This window comes from Podarcis tiliguerta, assembly GCF_965153285.1.
Source record: "Podarcis tiliguerta genome assembly, chromosome: 4".
Lineage (NCBI taxonomy): Eukaryota > Metazoa > Chordata > Lepidosauria > Squamata > Lacertidae > Podarcis > Podarcis tiliguerta.
In genome coordinates this window covers 41,149,776-41,168,718 of record NC_139537.1, presented here as the reverse complement: position 1 = coordinate 41,168,718, position 18,943 = coordinate 41,149,776, and the positions used below count along the sequence as shown (strand labels likewise).

The following is an 18,943-nucleotide window of genomic DNA, read 5'->3' as shown; positions in this document are numbered from 1 at the left end:
GTGTGAAAAGGATCTAGGGGTTTGGTGGACCACAAACTTAACAGTGTGATGCAGCAGCAAAAAAAAAGCTAATGAAATTTTAGACTGGATCAACAGCAGTATAGTGTCTCAGTCAAAGGCAGTAATAGTACCACTCTATTCTGCCTTATTCAGACCACATCTGGAACACTGTGTCCAGTCCTGGGCAACACAATTTAAGAAGGGTGTTGACAAGCTGGAACGTGTGCAGAGGAGGATGATTAAGATGATCAAGGATCTGGAAACCATTTATTATAAGGAATGGTGGAAGGAGTTTTGTAGATTCAGCCTGGAGAAGATGTTCTGATGTTCTGAGATGTTATGATAGGCATCTAAAATATTGTTACATGGAAGATGGAGCAAGCTTGTTTTCTGTTGTGCTGGAGGGTAGGACCTGATCCAGTGGATTCAAGGTACAAGAAAGGAGATTGCTGCTAAACATTAGGAAGAACTTTATGATGGTAAGAGCTGTTTGGCTGTGGAACGGATTTCCTCAGGAGGTGGTGGAATTTCCTTCATTGGAGATTTTTAAACAGAGCTTGGATATTCATCTGTCAGGGATTCTTTAGCCGTGGTTCCTGTATTGCAGGGGGTTATGCTAGAGGACCCTTGGAGTCCCTTCCACTTCTACAGTTTTGTGTTTCTGTGCTTTTAAGCTGATAACCTCCTGTTTCTCATGGTACCCAAATCAAGAAACTGGCATAATTGCTTCTGAAGGCAGCCCTGTTTAGGGAAGTTTTTAATGCCTGGTGTTTTATCATGTTTTTAATATTCTTCTGGGAGTCGCCCTGGGAGGCCCAGCCAGATGGGTGTGGGATAAGTAATAAATTATTATTATTATTATTATTTTATTTATTATTAGGTTTACTATTATATCTAACTTCTTATATAAAGAATCTCTTATAAGGCTCTGATATAAATTGTACAAGTCTCTTTAAAAATAACAGTAAAAACAATCCTTTATAGAACAATCTTAAGAGAGCTGGAGAGAAAGACCCTTATTCATCTTTTAAAAACATTTCTTATTTCCATTGCTTTTCAGTTCCAGGAATATGGGAAGCTTTTGGTTCCAATGGATCCAATGCCTTTCCTGATCTACCGTGGAATCTTTTTAGCCCTGTCAGACATTAGCTACTATGAGGCTACAACAGCTGGTGCATGGACTGACCTCCTTCTCAGGCCTTGGGCCTCCCTCTCTGCCTGCAAAATCCTGTGGCCCCTGAGAAATCCTCCCAAAGACTTTAATACTATGCTAAATGCTACTATGCTACTATACTAAATTTTCAAAGAAAGCAAAGTTCAAAAGATTTAATTTATTAAGGCTGTGATTATAAGCGTGCCTGCTCACAAGCGCAAATCAATTCATGGGATACTTAACAATTAAATATGTTTCACCTCCTTATCGTATGAAGCATTTCAGTGTTCCTTTGCAGTGTGCATATATATATGTTAAAAAATCTGCAGCTGTACTCTCATCACAAATCTATGCATAGTTTACATGGGAGCATATGCCACTGAACACAGTGGGCCCTTTTTGAAGCATGCTTGGGATTGCAGTTAAATGGGTCAATATTTCATAGATCCTTTGTGTAAAATGGATAGTTCTAGATGGTTTGAAGGCATGGTGGCAAAGTGATGCAAGTGGAAAGGTAAAATAGGAAAGCTGAATGTATGCATTACAGAGATTGCCAAATTATTACTTGATAAATTTCTTACTTGGTAAGCAGCTGTGCAACTACTGCTATTAGGATTGAAGGTCATTTTCTGACACATTATCTGCTATGGACATGCCTGTTAGGAGAGCACCATTTCAGAGATGGTATTTTCCCCACCTTTAGTTTGGGCTTTCTACCCTCCACCCCCACTCCCCCCAAAATCGCAAGAGTTATTTTTCAAAAGCTGCTCCCTCCCCCTTTTTTCTCACTGTATGTTTTCAAATGAATTGCAAAAGATACCTCCTGAAAGGGAACTGTCCATATATCACTGCATGTGAACCTGTTAATACATTGTGAGCATACTAATAGTGATCTTGGCAGAGCTGCTGTTCATTGGTAGTCGAGGCGTTCTTAATGTAAAATTAAATTATTCTAGCCTTATCTTTAAGACCAAATCATTTTCTATATCTCCTTCTTTCACTTACTTTAACCGATACCCGGTTACTGTACCACTTAATTGATCAGAACTTCTGAGGAATTACTCCCCTAGGTGATGCTCTTTTTCCTGGCTGCCTTTCTGATGAGGCCCCTAAAAATAAATGAGCAGTGTACTAAATGACAAGTTTAAATCCTTTGGTGTTCCTGGTGTTTGGAACACAGTACCTTAACACAATAGGGGCCAATATATATATATATATATATATATATATATATATATATATATATATATATATAAAGTTAAAAACGATTTGAATTTACTCACTTCAGCATTAATCAGATAGCTGCTTTGAATTCACAAACTAACACTTGAGAATGATGCATTTCAAAGATGCATTTCCGTTTATCTGACCAAATTCATGCAGACTCAGCTTCGCCTGCAGAACTTGCTCAGCTACACTTTCTCCCTCCCTCTCTCTTTCTCTACTGCAAAAGGATACGGATGACAAAAGGAGAATATATAAGGGATTCCCACTGAGATTCAGCTCTATAAATTATGTATTATGCAGACACCATTCTGCTGATTCTATCTGTTCCCCAATTCTTGACTCCTTGTTTTTCCGTCTATAAATAGCCACGGCCAGATTTTCAGTTGAAAAGTGATGAGGACAAAACCAGAAATCTTTCCTATTAGTACTGTCTGCTTAAGATTCCCTCTCCCTTTCATACTGTGACGTCCTCAGGGCTTTAAGTCTCTGGGAATACAAGCAGTGCTGTATCACTGATAAGCTAGTAGGGAATGGACTGAAATAACTCTTGTAAATATTTCTAAAATGACTTTTTTGTGGGGGGGGGGAGACAATTGTTTTATACCTTATCATCTGGATATTTTCATTTTTCAGCATATCAGAATAATATGTTATACTGTCATTTTTTTCCCCTAGACCCCAATGCTATGGCTGAAAAGGACGCAACGGACCACGCTGTTATAGGAGGGATAGTTGCTGTAGTTGTTTTTGTCACACTATGTTCTATAATTCTGCTTGGTCGATATCTGGCAAGACATAAAGGTAGGCTAGATTTAATCACAGTGCAGTCACCTTTTGTAGCAATATTTCCTAGTGATTAGTTTTACCCTGCAACACTTTTTTTTATTTAAGAAACTCTTCTAGACCCCAGGAAAACTCAGCTCTGATGTTACAGCATCAAGTTTTTGGTTTTTGTTGTTGTTTTTTTAGTGAGGTCCTGATTTTTACCCAATTTTACAGCTGGATTAACTGTGGCAAAATAACATCTAGCAATCTGCCCAAGGTCACACAGGGTGTCTGTCTGACTCGGAATCAGGCAGTTGGGATTCTGTGTCATGCAATAGACCCCCACTGTCCCTTAATTTAACGAGTTTGTAAGATAAAAATTCTATATAAATAGGCAGACAAGCAGATAAGATAGACAGTTGTGAACTGCTGGGTCTCAAAAATGCATTTTTTTTTCAACCCTCAAGACAGGAAAGATACTGACCATTAAATTCTGACGTCCTAACAGTCATTTTTAAGCCTGGGGGGGGGGGAGTGTGGTGCAAAATGGGCATGTACATTTTGGGGATTTTTCTCCCTGGATGTTTTAGGGAGGAAATAGGTACGACGAGGCAGCCACCATCTATTTATGCATCAAAGCAGGGCAGGTTGGGCCTACTTATTACAAGAAAAGCAAGCAGGTAATTGGAATAAGCCCTCTCCCTTTCCCCATCCTCTTTCCTTAATGGAATCTGTTGCCTTTTTTCCCCTTCAAAAGTGCTTCAAAGAACTGAGCACTGCACAATATGGCAAGGCAAGGGAGAAAGGCTACGCGTCTTTCCCCCATGTCTTCCTCTGCCTCATGTCACGCCATTAAGAGAGTTGGGGCATGTTAACATCTGAATCGGGAAAGGCTGACTGTTTTGAATCAATGCTTGGATGAGGGCCAACAAACTGAAATTGAATCCCAGTAAGACAGAGACTCTATGGGCGAACAGTTCCCAGGTGTTGGGGACTTTTTCAGTTCTAAAGGGAGTAGCACTCCCTCTGAAGGATCAGGTATACCTCTGTGTGAAACAAGCATCAGTTATCAACTTAGGCTGGTATGCCATCTATGTCCTTTTACTGGATAGTCTGACCACCATGATTCATGTGTTGGCCACCTCTTAATTGACTACTGAAATTAGCTCAACATGGGACTTCCGTTGAGACTGGAATGGAAGCCACAATTGGTGTAGAACAATGCAGCCAGGTTGTTAGTGGAGCCCCTGGGAGAGCAGATATTACACCTGTGCTGAGGAAACTGCCCTGCTTGTCAGTCACTTACTAAGCCATATTCTGGGTCTTGTTACTAATAAATAAAGCTTTGAACTATGTGGGACCAAGCCATCTTAAAGATCACTTGCCCCCGTATATACCTGCAAAATCCCTTAGATAATCTAGTGACATTCTACTCAAGCTGCCATTGCACGCTACACAATATCACAGAGTGGTAACATGAAAAAGGGCATTTTCCACCCTTGTCCCTGAATTGCAGAATGTCCTTCCCTCTGCCATATGTGAAGTGTTATGCATCAGTTCCTTCAGACATGCTATAAAGACATACCTTTTGTCCAGGCTTCCCCCAAACCCATAAAATGGAACACTGCTATTACTTAATTCCTTCCTTTGTTCTGTTTTTTTTATAATGCCATTTCACTGTTGATTTTAAGTTGGGTATCAGGTTTTTCTGTATGATACTGCTGTGGTTTTATATCTATATTTCTTTACTGCCTAGAGATTTTTAAATATTAAATGGTTTAGAAATGCTTTTCAGTAAATAAGTATTTAAAAGTAACGCAGAAATATATGAATGGGCTGGGCATATATACATATGGCTGCCCTATCTTATCCACATATATCCAGTCCTAGCACACATTGGTTTTTTGACTATGGGTTTTTTTTTAAAAAAAGTGCAAAAAAATACAATATGGTCATTGCTATATTCTCATTTTTCTGCAACATCTTCCCACTGTCTTTTAATCATAACCTGCATTATTAGAACTTTTCATGTAATTTGCAATAAGCACCTACTGAAGTGTGTTCACCTGATAATCAGAATATTGTGTAAGATAAAGCTGCTTGCTATCTAGGCCAAGACCATTTCCTTAGCTAATTCATACAAGCTAATCAAGAATGTTTCCTTTTAATTTTTATACCATGTATAAGGTATGTCATTTGATCAGTCTACTGGAAAACATGACACCTGTGTTCAACTAATGCAGGAGGGCCACACGCATATCCCAGCTCTGAAATAACCAAGCTTTTCCATTCAGTAAAAATTGGCTTTTCAGACATCACTGAATGTTGCTGCACAGATCCAAGATTTGCTGTACTAGCAAATAAATCCTTACAATAGCATACCCTCTATTGTGTCAGTGTTAAAGGAACAAAGCAGGAGGTAGGAGCAGCAATGCAGACATTTTATATTGGCACAGAAAATTAGGAATAGCGTCTCAGGTTTACTATTTCCAGTGTAAGTGGGCAATGAAGTAAGTGGGCAAACCTAGCATAGCTATTGAAGGGCACAGTGCATTTTGTGTTGATTGTCTTTAAACTCTTTATTTCAATCAAAAAGTTATGCACAATTAACATTGTCCAACTAAAAGTACATCAGATTTTGATGTGCTAATTTGGAAATCACAGCGTATACAACTTGGCTGAATTATAACTTCTATATAACAAAGGAGCAAAATAATCATTTTGAGACATTTCCCCCCCAAAGCTTCTTGTTAATGTGTCTTTGACAGATCTTAGTGCAACATGCTCTTTTTACTGTTTGTATGTACTTATCATCAAAGAAAGGCCATGGGTCACAATCGCTTCTTTCCCAAAATGGAATATCATGTGTGCTGTAAAAGTTCATTCTACAGTAGTGCAATGACATATATCCTGATCCTCACCAGGATCCATTAGAGAACCACATTGGAAAAGTATCAAGGCCCCTAACATTTTTCTTTTAATCGCATTGTTTCCTGCAGGAACATATTTAACAAATGAAGCTAAAGGAGCTGAAGATGCACCTGATGCGGATACAGCCATTATCAATGCAGAAGGCAGCCAAGTCAATGCAGAAGAGAAGAAGGAATATTTCATATAGATGCAGACTTAGGTTCTCTGAGTATTACTCACCAGGCTGACTGCTGGAGAAAATTGGCTCTCATCTTTCAGAATTAATTTTCCCCCATCATTTTTTGCTACCTTTATTAATGTACACAAATGCTTTCAGTAGCCAGTTTATACCAACAATCAGCCATGGACAGCATTTCTTTTCCTTTAATTATGGTACCATTCATAATGCAGGACATTTCTTATTGCCTAATCATCATATCCATTGCTCTCTTAACATACAGTGCTTGAATATACAGCCTTAACAACTTTAATCATCATCTGTTCAGTTTTTCTACATTTTTTAAAAACAAAATGTTATATAGCATTTCTTTTTGGTTTTATTTTATCATGGTCCTTACCGATATTGCACCAGGCCATTTTCATAGCAATTGTTCTGAAGGTGAGGACCTCAATGTACTTACATAAAACATTACAAGTAAGATTAGAGGTTTACAAAGAATGTTTTATATATGTCTATAATTCAAAAAGCAGCCTAGTTTTGAAACATTATGCCCTAGGAAACACCAACTGAAAGCATTCTAGTATAATTTCTTGTGTGTTTGCAAATGATAGCAAAGGGGTATGAACAGACCTTTTATTTTAATGGCACATTGGTACTAAAGCAAGTCTGGGTGGTAACCACATCATGCCGTTTGTCTATACAGAATCCACAGAGATGGATGATGTAGCTCCATTTTGAAAATGTTTGTCCCGCTCTTTTACTGCATTTAGGATCATAAAGACTTCCGTTATCTATTTCTGTAATTTCTGGTTTTAATTTAATTTATTTGATTCATGTGGGCTCACCTGCCTTCTCAAATTGGACATGTTCATGGGGCACAATTGCAAGGCATTTTAGTATCTGTATATAGTGCATATAATAAATCCAATTAAACATTATTTGATACATATTTAACTTTTGGGGCTGTAGGTAAGTCAGTCACAAGTAAGCATTTTCTAATGTCCATTATATCCCTTTAGATATGACTTAAATTAATATTCTGAGTAGATAACATGTATTAGTACTTTTGTCTGTATGTCCTAGCACTGTTCAGCAGCAAACTTTTCTAGTTCCAGGTTTTTTTTTCTTTGTTATACAATGGAAGCACAATGTTATATGGAAAGGTAGTTTTAAGCTAACAACCAGTGCACAGCCTCAGGTTTTAAATTCCAACCACATTAATGATTAATGATTAAGTTGCTAAAATTTTCAATATATAATTTGGCAGTTCCAGAGCTGCTTATCAATGTTGGATTTGCCAAAACACAAACAACAAAGTGTTACAACAAAAAGCTCTATGTTTTGTGTATACGGTAAATGGACTAATTCTTTATATTAAATTCCTGTCTATGCATTTTGTGAGGTACAAACTTATGTCACGGTGAATGATAGAGAATATCTGCCATGCTTTTAGCTCCACAGTAAAGACCTCTTTTTGAGATTGTTCTCAAAATGTGGGGCAAAATGACATCTTTAAAAGATAGTCACAAATTCTAAATCTTACCATAAAATAAGCTGATTGGCTCGATTCCTCTTCCAGAAAAGACGTGAAACATCACCAGATGCGCTTACTGGTCCCATGTCAGAAGATTCAAATCAGTAGCGATTGCTGTTCATCTCCTAAGTGCTGCACCTTAAAATAAAATAAATAAGATTTCTATATGGATGCTATTACTGGTGAAGTCTAAAAGCATAATGGCCTATTGTAAAGGATTATCTCCTGGGATTTATTTTTTGCGTGGGGGGAGAGGGGAGGAGGGAGGGTAGCATTTGAATATGACATCATGTGTCACAGTAAATGGAAATCAAAGGTGTTGTGTCAGATTATTTATCAGAAGAGTATACACCTTTTAAGGACAATAGTAGTTTTTAAATTGTTTTTGTTGGAAAAAGAACATTTACCTTGTTAATTTCTATGAGAGAGAAAAAGAGAGACCATCAATCAAGCAGCACTTTTTCAAAGTATACAGAACATAAATAATATGATGTGGTTGAGTGTTAACATAATAAATCATATACAGTATGACATTTTAAAGAAATACGTCTGCATTGATGTGATTGCATGCTTGTTTTTACCGTTCACTCCAGATCATCTGTGGGGAAAAAATGCAATAATATGCTAATCTAGTATGGTAGTTTGAGAGATTCAGGTAGGAGCTACTAGACACATTGATACTAGTATAGGTTTACAACATAGTCAAGTTGTTCAAAGAGTACATTTTTTAAAACAATACTGGCAAAAGGAATTAAGCTTGCTACTACTGGGAAGAAAAGATGTTTGTCACAGCAGTTAGCTGTACCTTCAGAAACTGATTTATGGAACTAATGGCAAGGCCAGCAAAGAACTTAACTGTGCTTAAATGCCTTGCTGCATTAGGATTATGTTTACTAAAGTCACATGTCAATTAGTGCTGTATTTGCACATTTTTACATTCTTTATAAATTCCATTTTGCTTAAATGATATAGAAATGCTGCTTACATGACCCACCTCTTCATCACTGTGAAGTGAAATTTTTCAAGCATTGGGGCATCTTTAGATGTAACCATCCCAAAGTGTCTTGTCAGTGTAGCAAAAGGAAAGCAGTGGAACTTTGCAATAGTAGATAGGAATTGGACTGTTAACTTTTTCTTGTGCACTCTGTTGCAGTCAATTTTTAGAATATATATTCTACCTTGCACCTTGAGATGTATTTTACAACAGGCCAAAAAGAAACATGGAAGTACATCATGCAGTGTTAAGAGGATAATTCGGGCCTGTCATCACTTTCAATCATCTGCATTCATCCAGTTAAATCAGAGGTTCTCAAACTTTTTCTTTGAGAGAAAAGGGGGACTTTTGAAACAGAATAGTGACCATCTATTCTCTAACAAAATAAACATTCCATAAGCTAAACATAGTTTTAATATAAAGTCCTAGCCCTGTCTTTGACTTTAGCACAAGTACTAGCAATATTGTACCAGAGTGTAATAATACAGATACCGATACATTTTCTTAATATAATTTTATTACACAGTTTGTAATTCAACGGGGTTCAACAATCCAATATAAAATCTCTTATACACTGAGCTATAATTCTGGCAGTGCCGCCACAAAGATTCTTTGCACCAGTGTCCATGGATCTATGTGGATTTTGCACTAGCACCTGAGCAGATCCCAATTAATTCTGCTCCCTATTCAGTGCCTTTTTGACCAATAGAGATTGGAGGAAAGCAAGGAGAAGCCAATCAGAGCAAAGAGCTGGGGGGAGAATCACATCATTGCTCTCAAGGTGGTCTTAGTTTGGTATAAATGGCTGGGAGGTGACTGGTTTCATGGTATCATTTTTTCTTCTTGGCTGACCTCCAGCTTGCTATATACCATAAGTTGTCAGCTATATAAAGGGGTAGAAGATTACCTTTTCCATAAGTCGGGCATCCAGTATTGGTGAATAAGGCCACAAGAGCAACACACATTCATTGGATTTACAGATAGGCCCGATTTCTAGTCATATTATCTGATAAGGTTTTTCTGTTCGTATACATTTGATCCTAGTTTGAGAACCCCTGGTTTAGATGAATACACTGGGAGCAAGACACCAAAGGTCAATAGAAATGATTGCTTAATTTACAGTAATTGACAGGCATGAATGATGAAAGCCCCATGGGAACAACTAAGGAAAATGTGGAACATGACAGTTCTCATCATCAGTCAAAGGTTATCAAGTTATTGCCAATTTTCTCTTTAATATTAGTTATTTTATTTTATTTTGTTATCATTATCATTATTATTATTTTTAAATAATAGAATGTGGCATCTCACAGAATATGGGTGCATCTTCTTTCATTCTTAGATGTTATTAGCAAATCCAAGAAGCGGTTTAAGAAATATATATAATATGAGGCTCAGAAATGAACCAGGAACACCTACCATTTTGTTCACATTTATGGAAGGCAGATCATCTTGAGCTGAGATTCCTCCTATAAAAGATACAGGAGGAAAACAGTTGGTTTTTCCCCTATATAAACCAGCAAAGTGGACTTTTTGAATATATTCTTCATGATGTAGGATTATCTACCTACCTATAAGCATCTCTCAGTGAGAAGAAAGGACAGTAGGTTATTTAATTTATGATTGTAAAAGCACTGGAGTTACCATGTACGCAAATGTACATTAGGTATTTTGATCTTGACCGTGTGGTTACATGTGCTTCCATGTAACATCAGTTATAGTGTAATTTAGTGCCACTTATTATAAAGTGTTACCGAAAGGATAACATAACTCTTAACTTTACCTCTCTGTTGAGCTAAGGTAATTCTGATAAACTTAAAAATATGGAGTTAAAAAGAATTGTCATGGGCGCACTACAATGTTCTCCAAAACTTTCCTTGATTCCTCCAAGGATCTTAGCTTCTCATTCATTAGAACTGGTATTTTTTTTAAAATGAACATACCAAATACAAAAAAACAAAACAAAAAAAAACAGCTACTCAAATGTTCTGTAAACAAGCTGTTTTAAACAGAAATAACCCGAGTAATACTTTGGGTTAAGTGGCACAAAGTACACACTAAAAACTATGCAAAAATATAGGTGACTACAGTGTACTCACATGTAAGTATCTTGTACTTTCTCTGTATGGATATTGGAAAACCATGTATTTATAATATGCATTTTGATTATTTTACAAGGAAGGAGATGGGCTTGCAGATTCAAGAATGCAACGCATAGTGACCATCTGTCTTTAAATATGTGTATATTCCCAGCCACTTCCAAATAATATTTAATTTATTGTAAGCCGTATTTTCCTTGAAACCCAACTACCACTCTATTTTGTCTCTCGTCTTCTTCTATGGGTCCCCTGGGGCTCCTTCCAAACACCTTTGGGGCAAAGACTTCAATTCTGCTAATAGCTCTGCTGCCAGCACTCTGTCTGGGAACATTGCTCAGTAATCTATTTCTAGCCCAACAGTACAAGGTTGCTCTTTTTATCTTCCTTGAGGGAGCCTTGCATGCTAAGATGTTGAAAAGTATTGCCATTTGCCCTGGTATTTTTAGCTTGAGCAATGGAAAGAGAGCCACAGAGAGAACTGCATTCTCCTGACCCCTATTTCACTGAAGCACCTCACCTGGAATTTCTGCTATTTATTTCCCAATAACGTCAGGTAATCTTACATTGTGAGTACAAAATGCTTCCATCAAACCACGGAGGATGCCTTTAATGATAAAGTTAACTTTTTTCCAAACATGAAATTTTATATCATTGATCCTTTTCATCTCGTCATTTTTTCCATCATACCCTTCCAAAAGCAATGCATTGAAAGTAGTGAGATAACACAGAACAATCACAGACACAAGAAATATTGTTAAATTGAACACTGCAAAGCTCCTGAGCCTCTCCAACTATAGCTTTCCTTCTCTGCGAAGCACTATCATTATTGGCCAAGCTATTCATTCCACCTTCAGTTGTGCAATTTTAACTAGTTCCTATAATAAATGTACTTACATGGACCCCTTTTGTTGTTTAGATTCTGCCCTCCAGCTAATGAACCTGTTTTGTTTTGGGGGTTAAAAAACCTGCCCCTTCTATCATGTCCTTGAGCTGCTCTAATCATCCAGAGTTTTCTGCCCTTTTAAACCTTGACTCCACATCTACACATGAGCAAGGTAAAGTCTTACACATCGTTGCATATACACATAGGTATTGCTTTTGACTAGTCTAATGATTTCACAACAGTCTTCATTACATTACTTGCTTCCTATTAATGTCGATACTTAGCACAGATTGACAATGTTGTGTTAAACCACCAGATGCAATTTTCAGTACAGATATTGGTGATTTTTTTTTCTTTTTAAAATTAAATTTTCTATCAGACAAAAATATAATCAGCAGTTTGATGCTCAAACTCTTGGGCAAACTAGGCAGAGAACAAAACAGAGATGATGAAGGTACATCAGATTGTGCAAATATTCATTGGAGATCACATCAGTTACTCTCAATAGGATGTGCATTTCTATTTGAGCTCAAATGTACACTCTCACCCACAGCTAATAAATGCACATGCACTGATATAATGTGCATCTGTTTGAAATTTTTTTTAAAAAAATCCACGACACTCAATGGATTTCCCAATGGATATATAAAAACATGGGGGACAATCCGCACACCTCTAGCGTGAATCTACACCACAACCATTGACACTGACATTTATGGGAGTCACTTCTTGTCAAAACTATGTTCCTTTGCTGCTAGTTGCATCTTCCAGAGACGTTTTCACATTCTGCTTGCTAATGAACATAACCTGTACTTCATGTGAGCCCTGACAAGTATGATATAGAAATAAATTATCAGATTACTTGAGAATGAAGTCTTTCCATATATATATATATCATCTTAAAATATAATAACAGTATTTACATAACAAAAGATATAAAACAAAAACAGAAAAAAATCAAGTACTGATAGCTGTAATAAGCAAAAACATTACAAACATTTTCTCAGGGTCTTTAAGGAACTAGCTTTTATTTAAAAAGTCTTGTCCAAATGATCTCTTTGCTCTTGTCAAAAAGGAGGAGGATAAACCAAGATGATGTGAGGAGCTTCCTGAAATTTTATCTATGCTGGATTTATTTATACCCTTAAACTCATCAGCTTTGCTAGTTACATCTAACTTAAAAGAGGCTCAAACACTTTTTAACAGTAGAGTTATTTAAGTTTCATTTATCGACTTAAAAGATCAGTATTTGCTTCATTTTCATGTCTCTTCCCTGATTATATAAATTTATTTGAAGTTTAGAAATATTCCTTTCCAGTCACTTGAAATTATTCTTAAACTGGACTTCAGATAATTCATTTATCACTTACATGTCAGCAATACATTTGATTTTAGTTTGAGTCCCCTACCCCAATATAATTGTTTTAAAACTCCAAAATAGTTTCATTATACATCCATCTGACAGCATGAGCTAGTAGCTTAGTTCAGTTCCTTTCTCTTAAACCCCTTTCAAAATCCTTCTTTGCTTTTCCGGAGATAGAAGAAATGTAAATGAACAAATATCTAATAATGTTTTAAGCACTTAAGTTAACATAGGTAAGCTCTTATTCAGAGGTAAAAACTACAGTGGCTTTCTAGGTGAGAGGCTACAGCAGGAGCCAAACAGAGTGGATGATGAAAACACTTTGATTCTAGTCGATGCAACTAATATTCTTTCATCTTAATATTTTTACAAGACCATAGGTGATTATCTACTCATGAAGCAAGGATTGCCAAGCAGGCTGTTTAGACAGGAAGAATTGGTGAAGTTCATTTATAAGTAATTGAAATGCTAAAGCACTAGTACAGAGATTATAATTAATTATTTTTCTCTGACAGGCATGGCACTTTTTTTAAATCTTGAGACAGACAAGAAAACGCCTGCTTATTCTTTCCAAATGTCAGTCCTGTTCCCAAACCAAAATGCATAGAACACAGAAAGGAAGGGGAAAGTATAGTAAACAATAAACACTGATATTCCAGTGCAGTGTAAAGTAACCTACACAGTGAAACAAGTTTTCACTCAGAGTTCTCTTACATGGCAGATGCAGAAAGCATAAAAATCCCTACGGTACACTTTGTTCTGGTTCCAAGGCAAATAAAGAATATTTTTTTCAAGATCCTTTAAAGTTGCCATAAAGCAAAGAAGCAAACTTTTCTGATGAAGATTCCATGTGCAGAAAAAAGTAGACACCAACTAAGAGGCATCCTCACATGGATTCAGGACTAAGAAAAATCTCTCTTACATAAGGTCCTGTCCTTTTACCTCAGCACAATATTTATGTCTGAACTTTGCATTAATGCAGGCTTTCCCCCCAAAAAATTAAGTGTGGTTTAAATTAAAAGTGTTTGTAAAAATAATACACCAATTAATATGAAACACAAATACTGATCCTGCTTAGAAACGTCGATATTCCAACCATATTATATGAAAATATATTTTCCACCAGTACCTGAGCTTTTGGCAATAATGTGTAAATACATATTACAATTATATTTTCTATACATTGCACACTTTCATGCATGCATATATATATATATATATATATATATATATATGGCCATGCCAAAGGTTTGCTTTATCTTGAAACAGTATAGGTACAAATTCAGTGGGTTCCCACGTTCTGTTAGTGGCTATACATTCCCTAGGGAAGACAGTAAGAAAGCAACATTCATTTTAAACAAAGAAGTCGACCTATGCACTATATTACTTTCCAGCCTTTTAAATCCAAAATGCACTTTATAATTTCACCAAAAACGAGGATGTTCAAAGACTCCTATAATTGTTTCTTCCTTCTTTATACTCATTTTTTACACAGGAAAGGATTTGCTTGCGTAAATATGAGTGCATTCAGGAAAATATTATATTCTTCCAATTTTCCAACTGTTCCACTGAAGTAGTCTCACAGATTTCCTATTTGGTTGATCCAAATTTTATCATTTTAGGATTGCAGACTTGACCATTCTAACACAGACTTAAGGATACAAACGCAAAAATTATGAGCCCACAATGTGTTTTGTGTCTCTGTGTCTTCCAGGGCTACCTGAATAAAAGGACTAGGTAAAAAAACTCACTAAAAGCCACAATTGTGCCTAGCCCCAGGTGAGTAGCTTAACTGCAAGGTGGCTAAAATGGGCTGAGAACTATGGTGTGATTGACACCAACACCTGAAATCATGGCAATGTTTCTGATGCTTCAACACTTACTCCAGTCCCAGGAGAACTAAACATGTTGCACTGACAATGGAAGCACAGTTTTCTTTTGTTTTTTTGTTTACTCCTTTTTCATAATTTTAAGTGAACAAAATGCATATTGTAACATTAGGTACATGACACTTGCATGTTGCTATGCCTATATACTTACAGAGTATTCAATGTGTACTTGGTGGCGCTTAAAAAAATGTCATGTACAATTTTTATAAACATTCTACAGGGTTCCCATTTGCACTTCATCTTTCATTAAAGTCTTGTCAGAGAAATGTCTGAGTATTATTAAAGAAAAAAAATAAAATTTCAATTTTAGTTATCGGTTGGACATTACTGAAGTGTCTATTCATTCAATACATTTTTTAAAAAAGCAATTCATGAATTTTGTGATGAAGTTGTATTGGCAAATATATGGATGATCTGCTCCCAGCTGAAAACTGCTGTGTTTCCCTGTGCGTTCCATACTGAAGAACTATTTTGGATAAACTGCATGTGATACACCACAACTGATGCGGCCCTTATGATGTGGCATATAAAGATCCCCTTCTTTTGTGTAACTACTAAAATTTTGTAAATCTTTGTTTATATAGTAAGGATTTATTGTATACCATATAAAGCAGTCAAACAAACATGTTGCGGATGTAATCAAAGGTGGTGATTTATGTGTACATACCAGGTATCATCCATGTCACTCCCTCTCAGGATCTTCCTTGGCTGAACTTCCAGCTCCTTTTAAAATGTGCAGTTAAATTACAAGTTTCAGGTTGGGTGTCAGAAGTAACAGAGGAGGCAATACCCTGATAAGAAATCTGGCACATATGATCTGTTATTCACCCTTGGGCAGGCTCCAACAGCACCCCTGTTGGAAGAAATGAAGTTAACTTCCTTCGTCAGGAAGGCAAGAGGAATAAACAGCTCTGTCTCGGGTCTCCTGTTCCCGTCACCTTCCCATTCAGGAGGGGTGATCTAGTGAAGCGGGGAACCTCCTGCACTCATGGAAGCTATCCACATGGTTTAGAGCTCATTTTCCACCATTCTAATATGAGCAAAAATAGACCCCTAGGAGCTGGAAGGTGTCAGAAATCGTGCTGGGGGATGGAGCTAGCATATTCAGCCCTGCTGCCTCCCTCGCTTGTAGTCCTAATGCTAGGAGGCTATAAATGTGCCTTCTCATTCCTTAAACTGGGATTTAGACATTCCAATGTTAAGGGTCAATTATAGGAGCACCAGGTTTGCATAGTAAGCAGGACAGATACAGAACCTCTCTGAATGGAGCATTTACATACTAAACTAGTCAAGATCCCCCTTGCAGACTTCTCTTGGCCAATTTGCAGTTTAGTATCTCTACATGCTCCGAATCAACCGCTAGCCTATGACTTGAGATAGCACATAAAGGAGATGACACAATCCCTGCTGAGAGGGCTTGCTACTTTGTACCATCCCTTGTCAATCTGATCTCCTGCAGATGTTTTGGGCTACAACTCCCATCATCCCATGCTGGTTGGGGCTTAAGGGAATTGTACTCAAAAACAGCTGGAGGGGATCAGATGGACATGACAAAGCATGAAATGAATGCATCCCTAGGTGTGTGTGGAGTTGTTTTTGTTTCGGAACACGACTAGCGACCTTTACACCATTATACAGTTTCCAAGTCATTATCAAGTTGCATGGTCATAATATTGGGACATGGGCATATATTGGGGAGAAGGAGGCACAAGTATATGGGAATGGGGCTGAGATCAATCCAGCACAGGGAAGCATGCAAAGGAGAGCCAAGAATATCAGGCAGTCATATCCAAGCAGATCGTTGCGCAGGCAAAATCCAAGATTTAGCCAGAAGCTTTTATGGCCCTACCAGCTCAGGGACAATAATATACTTCCTTGAAATGCGCTCCTCTGGCTGGATGGAACACCAGTCTACAGCCTGGGGTTCATCACCAGTTAGATCTGCAGGTTCCAGGTTTTAGCCCCAATGGCTCCTGACAAAAATCTTCATGACATATAGATAAAGATTTAGGGATGATTACTGGATGATTAGGGACGCGGGTGGCGCTGTGGGTAAAACCTCAGTGCCTAGGACTTGCCGATCGTATGGTCGGCGGTTCGAATCCCCACGGCGGGGTGAGCTCCCGTCATTCGGTCCCAGCTCCTGCCCACCTAGCAGTTCGAAAGCACTCTTAAGTGCAAGTAGATAAATAGGGACCGCTTTATAGCGGTAAGGTAAACGGCATTTCCGTGTGCTGCACTGGTGCTGGCTCGCCAGCTGCAGCTTCATCACGCTGGCCACTTGACCCGGAAGTGTCTTCGGACGGCGCCAGCTCACGGCCTCTAGAGTGAGATGAGCACGCAACCCTAGAGTCGGACACGACTGGCCCGTACGGGCCGGGGTACCTTTACCTTTACTGGATGATTAGGGACGTGGGTGGTGCTGTGGGTTAAACCACAGAGCCTAGGACTTGCCGATCAGAAGGTCGGTGGTTCGAATCCCCACAATGGGGCGAGCTCCCATTTCTCAGTCTCAGCTCCTGCCCACCTAGCAGTTCGAAAGCACATCAAGTGCAAGTAGATAAATAGGTAGCGCTCTGGCAGGAAGGTAAATGGCGTTTCCATGCACTGCTCTGGTTTGCCAGAAGCAGCTTAGTCATGCTGGCCACATGACCCGGAAGCTGTACGCCGGCTCCCTCAGCCAATAAAGCGAGATGAGCGCAGCAACCCCAGAGTCGGCCACAACTGGACCTAGTGGTCAGGGGTCCCTTTACCTTTACCTTACTGGATGATTACTGATATTGGCAAGTATTCTGTGCTGTCAATGCTGGCATTAAGGTATAATCTCACTTTGCTGCAATAATAATAGTAACAATAACAACAACAATAATAATCCTATAATAATAATCCTATCTCCAGTGATGATTGCATAATGAAGAGGAGGAGCAATTTCACATGGAAAACAAGGTCCTCATATTCTGCAGTACAGAAGTTATCATTTTTCTTTGATGCATTTATTATTCTGCACTTAAATATTTTTTCTTTAAAAAATAAATAAAGTAAAATTATGTAAATGGAAAGTTAGATTTATGATGAAATTCAGCAAGAAGTGGAGCAGGAAGCAAATGGTTAAAGCAGGCCCAATTTTTCAGAACAAAACTACCGGTATGTCCTTCCAGGGGAGGATGGATTATCTCAGACACAGATCTTGATTTAAGTGTGGGACATTATTTATATTATATATATAATATAATTAATATTATATATATATATATATATATATATATATATATATATAGTGTGTGTGCATGTGTGTTCAAGGGTGCAAGAGTATAAAAGGAGAAGAGGCCTATGGAGGAATAGGAAAGTAGAGTTCAAAAAGAGTTCTTAACTAAAGTGTGGAGGGTTAACACACAAATGTGATATGCTGCACCTACATCACAATTTCAAGCAGGCATGACCGTCTGTTCTCCTCCCTGATGACCAAAAGAGCACTTCCCTCCTACTGTCTTTTTTCAGATAACAATCAAGTGGAGCAAACAGTAAAGGATGTCCAATAAGTGTAGCTCTAGAAACTTATCATAGCTGCTTAAGAACCTTCTCATCTAGCTGAGATGAACTTATCTATATTATAGTGCTGTACAAAGGTAGTAGCACCAGCCCAGGTAGCTGACCAGCAGGTCCACAGGGTCGCCACATCCCTCTGCCAAGATACAAGGGCTTCAGCCACCACTGAAGAGAGAATGGTGTAACATGAGAAATGTTGATCTGCATGTGGGTGCTGCAGACAATCTGCTACAGGTGCTGAAGGAGCCGCTGCAAAGGCCTGTCAAGGAACCATGTTCAAGATACCATGCTGATGGCTCCTAGAATGTAAACTTGTAGTTGGACAAGACTCAAGACTGTTGGAGATTTCACTGAAAGTGCTCGCTGACTTCCAAAGGAGATTGATCACCTCTTCCTGTA

The 18,943-nt window shown here is 38.0% G+C and overlaps 1 protein-coding gene and 1 long non-coding RNA gene across 7 annotated transcripts in view; one reads left to right on the top strand and one right to left on the bottom strand.

Moving 5' to 3' along the window:
* The window catches only part of CADM2 (cell adhesion molecule 2), a 359,857-nt gene extending 351,543 nt beyond the window's left edge, over window positions 1-8,314 (top strand). For all 5 annotated transcript variants that reach the window (XM_083439260.1, XM_083439263.1, XM_083439262.1 and 2 more), the window contains 2 exons: window positions 3,056-3,181; window positions 6,145-8,314. In XM_083439260.1, coding sequence (XP_083295386.1) covers window positions 3,056-3,181; window positions 6,145-6,263 — 245 coding nt within the window. In that variant the 3' untranslated portion in view covers window positions 6,264-8,314. The remainder of the gene's footprint in view (window positions 1-3,055; window positions 3,182-6,144) is intronic.
* LOC310677019 overlaps window positions 5,699-18,943 on the bottom strand; it is a 44,373-nt gene continuing 31,128 nt past the window's right edge. For both annotated transcript variants that reach the window (XR_014510858.1, XR_014510859.1), the window contains 3 exons: window positions 15,666-15,851; window positions 10,184-10,233; window positions 5,699-7,908 (listed from right to left, as the gene is read on the bottom strand). This is a non-coding gene — a long non-coding RNA (uncharacterized lncRNA). The remainder of the gene's footprint in view (window positions 7,909-10,183; window positions 10,234-15,665; window positions 15,852-18,943) is intronic.